Source organism: Orbicella franksi, chromosome 4, assembly GCF_964199315.1.
Source record: "Orbicella franksi chromosome 4, jaOrbFran1.1, whole genome shotgun sequence".
In the NCBI taxonomy this organism is placed as follows: domain Eukaryota; kingdom Metazoa; phylum Cnidaria; class Anthozoa; order Scleractinia; family Merulinidae; genus Orbicella; species Orbicella franksi.
Window position 1 is genome coordinate 31853611 of NC_138148.1, and position 12066 is coordinate 31865676.

The following is a 12066-nucleotide window of genomic DNA, read 5'->3' on the forward strand; positions in this document are numbered from 1 at the left end:
TATGCACTCACCTACACCTGTACGCACTTTTCTTCACTTGTATGCACTCCCCTTCACTTGTATGCACTCACCTACACCTGTACGCACTTTCCTTCACTTGTATGCACTCTCCTTCACTTGTATGCACTCAACTACACCTGTACACACTTTCCTTCACTTGTATGGACTCTCCTTCACTTGTATGCACTCACCTACATCTGTGCGCACTTTCCTTCACTTGCATGCACTCACCTTCACTTGTACGCACTTTCCTTCACTTGTATGCACTCTCCTTCACTTGTATGCACTCACCTACACCTGTACGCACTTTCCTTCACTTGTATGCACTCCCCTTCACTTGTATGTACTCACCTACACCTGTACGCACTTTCCTTCACTTGTATGCACTCTCCTTCACTTGTATGCACTCTCCTTCACTTGTATGCACTCAACTACACCTGTACACACTTTCCTTCACTTGTATGGACTCTCCTTCACTTGTATGCACTCACCTACATCTGTGCGCACTTTCCTTCACTTGCATGCACTCACCTTCACTTGTACGCACTTTCCTTCACTTGTATGCACTCTCCTTCACTTGTATGCACTCACCTACACCTGTACGCACTTTCCTTCACTTGTATGCACTCCCCTTCACTTGTATGCACTCACCTACACCTGTACGCACTTTCCTTCACTTGTATGCACTCTCCTTCACTTGTATGCACTCAACTACACCTGTACACACTTTCCTTCACTTGTATGCACTCTCCTTCACTTGTATGCACTCACCTACATCTGTGCGCACTTTCCTTCACTTGCATGCACTCACCTTCACTTGTACGCACTTTCCTTCACTTGCATGCACTCTCCTTCACTTGTATGCACTCACCTACACCTGTACGCACTTTCCTTCACTTGTATGCACTCCCCTTCACTTGTATGTACTCACCTACACCTGTACGCACTTTCCTTCACTTGTATGCACTCTCCTTCACTTGTATGCACTCTCCTTCACTTGTATGCACTCACCTACATCTGTGCGCACTTTCCTTCACTTGCATGCACTCACCTTCACTTGTATACTCTCCTTCACTTGTACGCACTTTCCTTCACTTGTATGCACTTTCCTTCACTTGTATGCACTCTCCTTCACTTGTACGCACTTATCTTCATTTGTATGCACTCGATCACCTTCACTTGTATTCAGTCGCCTTCACTTGTATGCACTCACCTTCTCTTGTCTTCACTCACCTTCACTTGTACGCACTCATCTTCACTTGTATGCACTCACCTTCACTTGTACGCACCCACCTTCACTTGTATGCACTCACCTTCACTTATATGCACTTGCCTTCACTTGTATGCACTTACGTTCACTTGTATGTACAAAAAATCCCTTTTGAGTCAGCCACATTTTTATTATTGCTGCCCAGTTTGGGGTGGTATGAATAATCCATTAATTGAAAAACTTCACAAAATCGTACTGCTAAAGTTACAACAAAATCTAGTTATAAAGTCCGTTTTTCTCATCATCTGGACTCACTTAGCTGGGAAAATTGGACAAAGCAGGGGAGTAGTGAAGGCGAGTGCATACAAGTGAAGGCGAGTGCGTACAAGGGAAGGCGAGTACACAAAAGGGAAGGTGAGTGCATACAAGTGAAGGCAAGTGCATACAAGTGAAGGCGAGTGCATACAAGTAAAGGCGAGTGCATACAAGTCAAGGCGAGTGCATACAAGCGAAGGCAAGTGCATACATGTGAAGGTAAGTGCATACAAGTGAAGGTGAGTGCATACAAGTGAAAGTGAGTGAATACAACTGAACGTGAGTGAGCACAAGTGAAGGTGAGTGAATGCAAGTAAAGGGGAGTGCATACACAAGTGAAGGTGAGTGCATACAAGTCAAGGTGAGTGCGTACAAGTGAAGGTGAGTGCATACAAGTGAACGTGAGTGCACACAAGTGAAGGTGAGTGAATACAAGTGAAGGTTGATGCATACAAGTGAAGGCGAGTGCATACAAGTGAATGCGAGTGAATACTAGTGAAGGTGAGTGCGTACAAGTGAAGGCGAGTGCATACAAGTGAAGGTGAGTGAGTACAAGTGAAGGTGGGTGCGTACAAGTGAAGGTGGGTGCGTACAAGTGAAGGTGAGTGCGTACAAGTGAAGGTGAGTGCATACAAGTGAAGGCGAGTGCATACAAGTGAATGCGAGTGAATACTAGTGAGGGTGAGTGCGTACAAGTGAAGGCGAGTGCATACAAGTGAAGGTGAGTGAGTACAAGTGAAGGTGGGTGCGTACAAGTGAAGGTGGGTGCGTACAAGTGAAGGTGAGTGCGTACAAGTGAAGGTGAGTGCATACAAGTGAACGTGAGTGCGTACAAGTGAAGGTGAGTACATACAAGTGAACGTGAGTGCATACAAGTGAACGTGAGTGCGTACAAGTGAAGGTGAGTACATACAAGTGAACGTGAGTGCGTACAAGTGAACGTGAGTGCGTACAAGCGAAGGCGAGTGCATACAAGTGAACGTGAGTGCATACAAGTGAAGGCGAGTGCGTACAAGTAAAGGCGAGTGCATACAAGTGAAGGCTAGTGCATACAAGTGAAGGTGCGTGCATACAATTGAAAGTGAGTAAATACAAGTGTAGGTGAGTGCATACAAGTGAAGGCGAGTGAATACAAATGAAGGCGAGTGAATAGAAGTGAAGGTGACTGAATACAAGTGAAGGTGAATGCGTACAAGTGAAGGTGAGTGCATACAAGTGAAGGCGAGTGAATACAAATGAAGGCGAGTGAATAGAAGTGAAGGTGAGTGAATACAAGTCAAGGTGAATGCGTACAAGTGAGGGTGAGTGAATAGAAATGAACGCGAGTGAATAGAAATGAACGCGAGTGAATACAAGTGAAGGTGAGTGAATACAAGTGAAGGTGAGTGCATAAAAGTGAAGGTGAATGCGTGCAAGTGAAGGTGAGTGCATACAAGTGAAGGCGAGTGAACAGAAATGAATGCGAGTGAATAGAAGTGAAGGTGAGTGAATGCAAGCGAAGGTGAGTGCATAAAAGTGAAGGCGAGTGGATACAAGTGAAGGTGAGTGCATACAATTTAAAGTGAGTGAATACAAGTGAAGGTGAATGCGCACAAGTGAAGGTGAGTGCATACAAGTGAAGGCGAGTGAATAGAAATGAACTCGAGTGGATAGAAGTGAAGGTGAGTGAATACAAGTGAAGGTGGGTGCGTACAAGTGAAGGTGAGTGAATACAAGTGAAGGCGAGTGCATACAAGTGAAGGCGAGTGAATAGAAATGAACGTGAGTGAATAGAAGTGAAGGTGAGTGAATACAAGTGAAGGTGGGTGCGTACAAGTGAAGACGAGTGAATACAAGTGAAGGTGAGTGCATACAAGTGAAGGTGAGTGAATGCAAGTGAAAATGAGTACTTACAAGTGAAGTTGAGTGCATACACGTGAAGGTGAGTGCGTACAAGTGAAGGTGAATGCATTAAGGTGAATGTCAGTGAATACAAATGTATGGAAGTGTGAGTTGATCTTTTTGCCATATTAGGATATACCATACATGGTATAAACATTAAGTGCTCTATATGCATGCTAGCATGAAGTTCTTACCGTAAATTCTCTCCGAGAGTGTAAAAGTGAACGATTTGCAGGTATAGTTCAAAAGGAACCGATCTTTGTCCTGTTTTTGTTATTCAAGCATATTCCTGCTGTCGTTTTGTGAGAGCAAAGGAGGAGAGCGGAGTTGAAATGGACGAAGTTTTGAGTAGTCACGTCGTTGTGCCTGGTAGACCGCCGAAAATTCCGATGGCGCATTCGAAAAGACACTCACTACAGTCTGGAGACTCCATAGCAAAATTCAACAAACTGAAGAAACATTCAAGCCAACCGAAACTTCGAAAAAATGTGCTTAGCGGATCGCTTGCGAGCTTAAACTTGGACAGTTCGAGGAAATATTCCAGTCTCGCTCAGATTAACATGCAGACTCTGAAAGCCAGCGCAAAGACTTTGAGCGCTAGCAATCTTGCTGCCATTTCAGATTCGAATCTTTCGCTGAAGGAGGCTATGCCGCCACGGAGCTATGATCAGCCGAATTCCTCCTTCGCCGAAGTCAAGAGCCATTTTGAAGATCTGGTGAAATGCTATTTCCTGCAACTTACCAAGGGTTGTGGAAAGCAGAACTGTCAAAACAAGTTTTGCTTTTCCAGCAAAGGAGGGGTCAGATTCTCTCCTGATGTGGCTGGAATCATGAGCATTGAATTAGCTACACGAAGTAAACAGTATGTATGCATTTCTAAGAACCAAAAAACGGCACCTTTACCAGCGAAACTATTTGATGGAGAGCCAAACAAGCCAAGACCATTTCTACACTGTTTGTTTTCAACATCACCGTTTAAAACACTTTTCCAACCCTGTTCCCAAACTCAGAGGAGAAATTCTGAGAAAAATTGGAGTCTACCGACCCAACTGACTGAGCCCAACAGAACATTTGAAAATCATGTGGTTGGATCTTCAGGTAAAAGTAATTCCAAAATTGAACTGGATAATGGTGTGGAGAAGTTCACACCTGTTGCTGGTGGTGATGGTAAATGTCTTGTGGCTGTTGGCAGTGGTACAAAAGGAGTGAATTTGCAAGCATCCGAAGTCAGAGAGGAGCCTGCAAAAAAACATGTTTTCATGCTTGATGCTGAATTTTCCAAGGTAAATTTGTCTGGCAATCTAATGAATGACCACGCTCTTCCTGGAATGCCAGCAGAACTGTTTGGCTCAAACAGCTCGTTAAATGACGTCATTGACTTGGAAGAGTTTGAGAAAGAGTGCGCCCTTGAAATGTCATCAGGTCACATTCAGGAGTTCTCCTTGACTCATCTAACATTACCAATGTTGGAATCTACCATTCAAAATTACAATCAGTGTCAAGATGCTGCTTTTCTCATCAACACTGTCAGGACAGTATTCACATCATCTGAAGCACTGAATGACAGTTTTAGGACAGCTAAAGGGGAATACCATGATTCCCTGGACATTCCTGCTGCGAGAAAAGCGTACAAGCTTCTTTTAGGCCTGGAACCCCAAAATACGTTTGTGTTGCCACTACTGAATGCTTTAGAGATTCATCTTACTGCACTTAGCTCCCTGATCATCAACCCTGATGAGGTTGCACAGCTGGTAATTCTGGCAGAGAACCCTCTTGTTCATGAGTCACAGACACTTCTATGGAAACTGTGCCTGGTGTTGAGCAAACTCCCACTCGACTCAAGGCAAGCCTTGATTAATATTTTTTCCTCTTACGATGTGGATTCCTTCAAGCATCTGATTCAGGTATGACCAACAAAATTTTTATTGTTTTCACAAGCCCTTATTTGACCTGAACTTCTTAATAAGATAGATGGTCAAACAAGGTTGGCAAAATCATCCTCACAGCTGGTCATTGTCCGGCCCTTAATGAAATCCCTGTCATCAAGTTTGAGGTCCATGTTATAGAAGTTGACCACGTTATTATTATTATTACTACTATTACTATTACTATTACTATTATTGCTCGAGACCTACTGGGGAATATTGGACTTCGGTTAATTTTGTACAGACCTTGCTACACTCAGTCCATACTATCATGACCTCAGGCCAACATTCCCCAGAATGGTCCTCTCGTTCAGTTAGTGAGAGGTTATATTATACAGCTGTGTCTCACAAGGACTGGGAACTGCACTGACTTCATGAATTTGAGTGGCTGAAATCGAAATTGACTGTGGTCCCATCTAGACCAGCATTTAGAGTGGTTACATTTTGTGGTGAAAAAGTTGCAAACTACATGTAAAATACAAAAATATTGACTGTTTTCTTCTAAAAATTGTAGTTCCATGGACATGCCAAAAAGCCTGACGAGAAAAAAAGTGAAGGGGATGAGCAAACCTAGCAGATTTATGGTCAGCTCATCGCTGATGGCAAGCAAAATGTCCGCTAGTACAAACCATTTACATTAAACGAATCAAATTTGTCTTGTTTGCCTTGGTCTGTGAGTACAGACCTCACTGCGTTTGGTCTGTACTCACGACCTCAATCAAGATTCTTCCATACAGACCTGCTGCTCGGTTAATAAGTGCTAAATCTCATTTTAAAGTCATAATGTATTTTCTACACATTAATTAAGTTTAGTTTTTTATAGTTTTAATATAATTAAGTTTTTTTCCTAACCTTAATCGTCAGGTTTTTCAGATGTACTTGAGCAGCCTCGTCTCACCTGGTCAATGCAGTAAACCACACTTGATAGAAGCTTGCAAAACGCTTGCTATACTCTATGAAACCGTTTGTCAGCTCAATGAGAGAAGCAAAGAAGAATTTGTCTCCCTTTCGGAGTTCTACAATGAAGATCTCTCTTTAAAGATAGATTTTAAGAAAGAATATGAAATGTGGGGAACTTCAAATGAAACTAAAAGGTAAAAAAAAAGGTATTGTAACCAAGGACTACTACCTCACTGGACACTGTATTTCAAGAAAAGGACAATAAATTGTCCTTTATTGTACTATGGATCAGGGTTTCCACAGGTCAAGGGGAAAAAATTCAGCAAGGTCAGGGAAAAGTCAGGGAATTTTAGTTTGAGTCAGGAAAAATTGATATTTTGAAGTAAGTCAGGGAATATTGAAATAATTTACCACGGCTGATTTAACACAATTGAAGGCTGGAAGATACATTTGGGGTCACTGTGATCTCAACGATATTTTTCCTTAATGAAGAAGGAAAATTTGTGAAAAACTTATCCGTCTTAATGAAGTAGTAGAGAGGACAGCTGTAAGTACAACTTAGAGGCTGCTACTAGATCTGCCATTTGGTATTTTTTGGTCAGGGAAATGCTATTTTTATCCGGGAATTTTGAAGAGTGATGTCTGTGGTAACCAATGTGTCACTAGAAAATGTTGCTCTATGGTTGTTTTATGCTTATCTGTTGATGTGCATAAGATAATGTGACATTGCAAATCCATTTCCAGAACTTTTAAGCTTTAAACAACTTCAGAATAAAAATTTGGCTCTTTTTTTTTCAGATTACAAAGTGATCAGAAGTTATCTCTTCTTGATTTTCCATTTCTGCTTGACCCAACTTCAAAGGTAAGCTGAACATTCAGAGGTGGCGCAGCGCAACACTGTCTTAAACTTCAATCAGAAAGGCCCATGATATGGTGGTAAAAATGTCAGGCAGTGACATCGGCAGTCTTTGCTCTCTTCTTTACTGTAAATTTAATATTATTGCTTAATATTTATGTTCCTTTATATTACTAAGCAAATAAACTTAAAACTTACCAAGGCTTGATATCTTTCCGCATGCAGGTGCGAGTACTGAAGATTGATGCTGTATCGCAAATGAGAGTTGAGTACCAAAACGCTATCGTCCATCAGGCGCGTGTGCAACAAGCGCAGAGACTTCGGGAAGAAATTCAGAGCGAGGCCAATGAGTTGGAAGATGCTGTGAAGTCTGCTATGTGCCCTTTTCTGGTCTTAGAAATTCGGCGAGATCACCTGATTGAGGATACGTTAAACCAGATCTACATCAAGGTTAGTGGGTTCGACCTCAGACCAGGATTCATGATGTTGTGTTCTTTGGCAAGTGGAGAGAGGCACTGTGATGATTAAAAATGTCGCACCCAAAAACACAAGTCAATGACTGCACTGACCATGAGGCCTCTGTGTCTCCTGAAATATCAGGCACAATTTAGTACAATGTAGGTGGGAATGGCAGCGTTCTGTCCAGTAGAAGGCATACTGTGAATCAACAAGCAAATCAACAAATCATTGTTAGCATGCCACATATTCCTTCAATGATGTTATCTATGATTGCATGCCTTAGATCAGAAGATAGTTAGGTTTTCCTGGGGTTTGAGAGTTACTAATATTGGTGCATATTTTCACATGTCACAACACACCTTCTCCCAGACAGATAGCAGTGTGCAAGGGAATAATCATTGGGAAGTTAACCTGTTTTCTTTTTCTCTCACTTTACAGGAGGTTGACCTGAAGAAACCACTGAAGATTAAGTATGTTGGTGGAGGAGAGCAGGGGTTAGACATGGGAGGACTGCAAAAAGAATTCTTCCACATGATCGTTGAAGCTGTCTTTGATCCTGGTAACATAACTACACATTATGTGATAGATTAGGAAAATGTGCTCGAACCCTAATATTTCCAGATAGCCTGACCTTCTACACTTAGACTATGAGAAGTCCCTCTTTCGCTTAGTCTGTTGTGTGAGACGCGAAAGGAAACGGTGGGAAAAAAATAGCCACGCGAAATCCTGGCTCACCCCCAGGATTTCACACGGCAATTTTTTTCTCACAGTTTTCTTTCACATCACGCATGGCAGACTAAGCGAAAGAGGGACAACTTGTAGTCTATTCTAAACTAGATTTATACTTCTTTGAAAAACACTATTTGCTTGATGGCAGGTCGGGTAACTCAAGTAATTAAATTAAATTCCAGGGCAAGGCTCCCTCTCAAGACACAGACAAACAGACAGACAGACAGACAGACAGACAGACAGACAGACAGACTGACTGACTGACTGACTGGCTGACTGATTGATGGAATGACTGACTGACTGACTGACTGACTGGCTGGCTGATGGACTGACTGACTGACTGATTGACTGGCTGACTGACTGACTGACTGACTGACTGACTGACTGACACAGGCAGGCAGACAGACAGACAGACAGACCGACTGACCGACAAACCAACTGACTGACTGACTGACTGAATGAATGAATGACTGGTTGATTGATTGACTCACACTGAGTAAATGACACTGACTGAATGATTGCTTAATTGAGTAATCTTTTTTTCCTTAATAAGCAAGAAATGCTAGTTTTACTTTAACTAGCAGTTTTTACAAGCAGATCAGTAAGTGCATTTTATTGCATTTCTCTCCCATCTCAGGTTATGGAATGTTCTCCTACATTGAAGAAAGTCGCTGTGTGTGGCTCAACAGCTCATCACTTGAATCTGAGAAGGAATTCGAACTGGTTGGGATTCTTCTTGGCTTAGCAATCTACAATGGCATCATATTAGATGTACATTTTCCACTTGTGATTTACAAGAAGCTTCAGGGAGGGAAGGTTGGCCTACAGGACTTGATGAACATTCAGCCTTCCTTGGCCAAGAGCCTCCAGGAGTTACTGGAATTCGAGGGTGATGTGGAAGACACGTTTTGCTACACATTTCAGGTAATGTTTATGAATTAAGATGTTTTCCGCTGAACATTCGAGCAATAATGCCAAAAATAAAGTTACCAAAAGAAACTCATACGCCCTGTAGCATGGTAATACTTTGAATACAGTGAAGAAGAACTCATCGAAACTTCAGCTCTCAAGCTGACCTCGTTTAGGGCGTTTCAGGTCAGTGATTGCGGGGTCCCTTAGAGAAATGAATTAAAGTGAGATACTTCAAATAGTGTCACAACAAGCTTCATACACTGTATTGTGAAATAAACCAATCAAAACTCGACGAAAAAAACATGCAAAAAGTGTCATGGCGAGAAAACTTGTAATGGCTGCACGAGAACATGTAAAGGTTGCCAAGCGCGGGAAACTATGTATCAGTTGCGACCTTTGAGGCAAGCGTGAGATTACTACGCATGTCAGTAGACTAAGATCCTGTCCACACTACGCAAGGGAAATTTTAAAACGGAGCTTTGTTTCTTCCGTCAGGCCTACCGTCCACACTAATCCGTCACCAAAAAGGAGCTTTTCGAAGACGCTTTTCAAGCCGGAGGAATTTGAAAACGCCGGCTTTGCGTTTTAGTGTGGACGGGAGAGCATTTTGAAAACGGAGCGTTTGAAAAGGATATAGTCACGAAAACCACGTGATTTCCCTGACCGAGTTTTCCTCAAACACAAATCCAAAATGACCGGTGATTGTTGCGTTTTTAAATTCCGCCGGCGTAGTGTGAACGGAAAACATTTGATGCATTAAATTCAGGGTGAAATCCCCGTTTTCAAATTATTTCAACGTAGCGTGGACGGTCACGATTCTTTTTGGCTTTGCTACTAATTAGTTCAAAACTGCAACACAATTAGCCTAGCTAATGGAAATCGGAAAGGGCTAAAATAAAGTACTTTTTAAATTTATTATTTTTAGGTTTCCTCAAGTGAGTTTGGTAACCTGCAAAGTGTAGAACTGCTCCCTAATGGCGAGAACATTTCTGTGACAAACGGCAACCGAGAGCAGTTTGTTTCACTGTATGTCAATCATCTCCTTGTTAAATCTGTTGAACGACAGTTCCAAGCCTTTTCACGGGGCTTTCACAAGGTTAGTGTGAACATTTTCCAGGGAAATTTTATGGAAGTTGTTCCTCGGGTTTATTTATTTCCACTGAAAATTTGCTGAACGGTCAAAAAGGTTAATACCAGTCCATGCTGATATCAGTATTTGTTTATGCTGCTAATACAAGGTATTTTAAGTTTGAGCGATTGAAATCTGTGTATTACTGAAGTGTGACCATTCAAATGAAAGCTATTGAGCACTTTCGTGTGGTAGTGTTAAATATGCTGTACAAGATGGTTCTAACGTAACTCTAAGGATGAAACCACAGTGGCTATTGAAATGAAACCTACCGAACTCAAAGGACGGGGGGGGAGCGTGGGGGGGGGGGGTTCACACTACTGTATCAAAGTGAGGGTGCTCACCAGATTCGTCAAGGGGGTTCACGAGCACCCCAAGGTCCCGCCCCCCTAGCTATGCCCTTGTTAAGCCCGTGGATAGAACCCGAATTTGTGAGTATTCATAAGAAAGCCATTTAAAAGTAGTTTCCTGTGGTGTCTAAATTTCTCAACCGGTTTCTCTCTCATGCCAGGTCTGTGGAGGTCAAGTGCTGACCCTATTCCGTCCTGATGAACTGGAGCTTCTGATCTGCGGCTGCCCGGTGATCGATTTCTACGAGCTTGAAGTCGCAGCCACCTACGACGAAGGGTACAGCCACACCCATCCCACCATTATCATGCTCTGGAGGGTGGTCAATGAAATGACCGTGGAACAGAAGAAAGCGTTCCTCATGTTTGTCACGGGAAGTGACAGAGTGCCTCTCAAGGGCCTGGTGCACTTGACGTTTATCGTTCAACGCCACGGCGAAGACTCCGACAGGCTTCCGACAGCGTTAACCTGTTTTAACAGGCTTCTGTTGCCCGAGTACAGTAACAGGGAGAAGCTGAAGGAGCGGCTCATTGTCGCCATTGAAAATTGCAAAGGCTTTGGGCTTACTTAACTTTCACGCGTATGGAGCAAGTCCCTAGGGGAAAAAACGCGCTATTAGCCAATCAGAGTGAAGCAGCAGCGGGTAACCGTTGAAAACGTGTGACCGTCATTTTGCGCGGGAAAACATAACCATGGTAACCGGTGCCAATGTACTAAACGCGGAGGAAATCGAAAAATACGCGCGCATTGGTTTAGGAGCTATTGACGAAAGAAAACATATTATCTCAGCTGACTGGCTAAAAAAAGTTTCAGTGAGGTCAAAGTTCAGCGAGTGCCGTCATTTTGTACTCTTTGGAGATGAATGTCTTGCAGAATCTGAAATACTTTCAGTGTTTGCTCGAGGCCCAGATAACGGCTGTGGAAACACTGAAATACCTTAACTTTAAATACCTTAACTGAAACCCTCGGATATTTCGTAAAATATACGGGTTTTTTTCTACTGGCCCGATCATAATCTAATGGAAGTTGTCAAACGGTGGTTTCGTAGAAATGTGAGAAGTATTGCGAAATTGCGAAATATTCCGACGATCGGTATGCAATGTTTGTACCAGTTAAAGTTTTTATTGATCATGAGAAGATTTTTTAAAGTTCCAATGTTAGTATTGTTGGCCAAAATCATTCACAACATTTTTAATATCCAATTCTGAGTGATTCAATAACGCCAGGTCACTTTAAAGTTTGTAATTGGCTGCCTCGAAATTTTTAATATATTTGTCACTGTTGTATATATGTTGTACAGATTAAAAGTTATCTTTACTGAAAGGTATTTATAAAGTGTTTGGAGAGTGCTACTTGGAGTGCCCTTCAGTCCGGCTTTGATTGTACCAGCGTTTAACAAAGT

General features: G+C 42.4%; 1 protein-coding gene across 1 annotated transcript; it reads left to right on the forward strand.

The window, feature by feature from the left end:
• Positions 1-2871: 2871 nt before the first annotated feature.
• On the forward strand, positions 2872-11987 carry LOC145484002 (ubiquitin-protein ligase E3A-like). The gene is made up of 9 exons (XM_081462592.1): positions 2872-3186; positions 3689-5310; positions 6196-6425; positions 7030-7093; positions 7313-7537; positions 7985-8105; positions 8913-9199; positions 10113-10283; positions 10828-11987. Exons 2-9 carry the CDS (start codon positions 3739-3741, stop codon positions 11233-11235), a joined length of 3078 nt encoding a protein of 1025 aa, XP_081318718.1. The 5' UTR covers positions 2872-3186; positions 3689-3738; the 3' UTR covers positions 11236-11987.
• The last annotated feature ends 79 nt before the right edge of the window (positions 11988-12066 follow it).

What these genes read in the sequence shown, in the direction of transcription:
- LOC145484002 (XM_081462592.1), top strand. Translation starts at nt 3,739, where the DNA reads ATGGACGAAGTTTTGAGTAGTCACGTCGTTGTGCCTGGTAGACCGCCG. An exon ending in TGCTTGACCCAACTTCAAAG is followed by an intron (nt 7,094 to 7,312) that starts GTAAGCTGAACA and finishes TTCCGCATGCAG; the next exon opens with GTGCGAGTACTGAAGATTGA. An exon ending in CGTTTTGCTACACATTTCAG is followed by an intron (nt 9,200 to 10,112) that starts GTAATGTTTATG and finishes TATTATTTTTAG; the next exon opens with GTTTCCTCAAGTGAGTTTGG.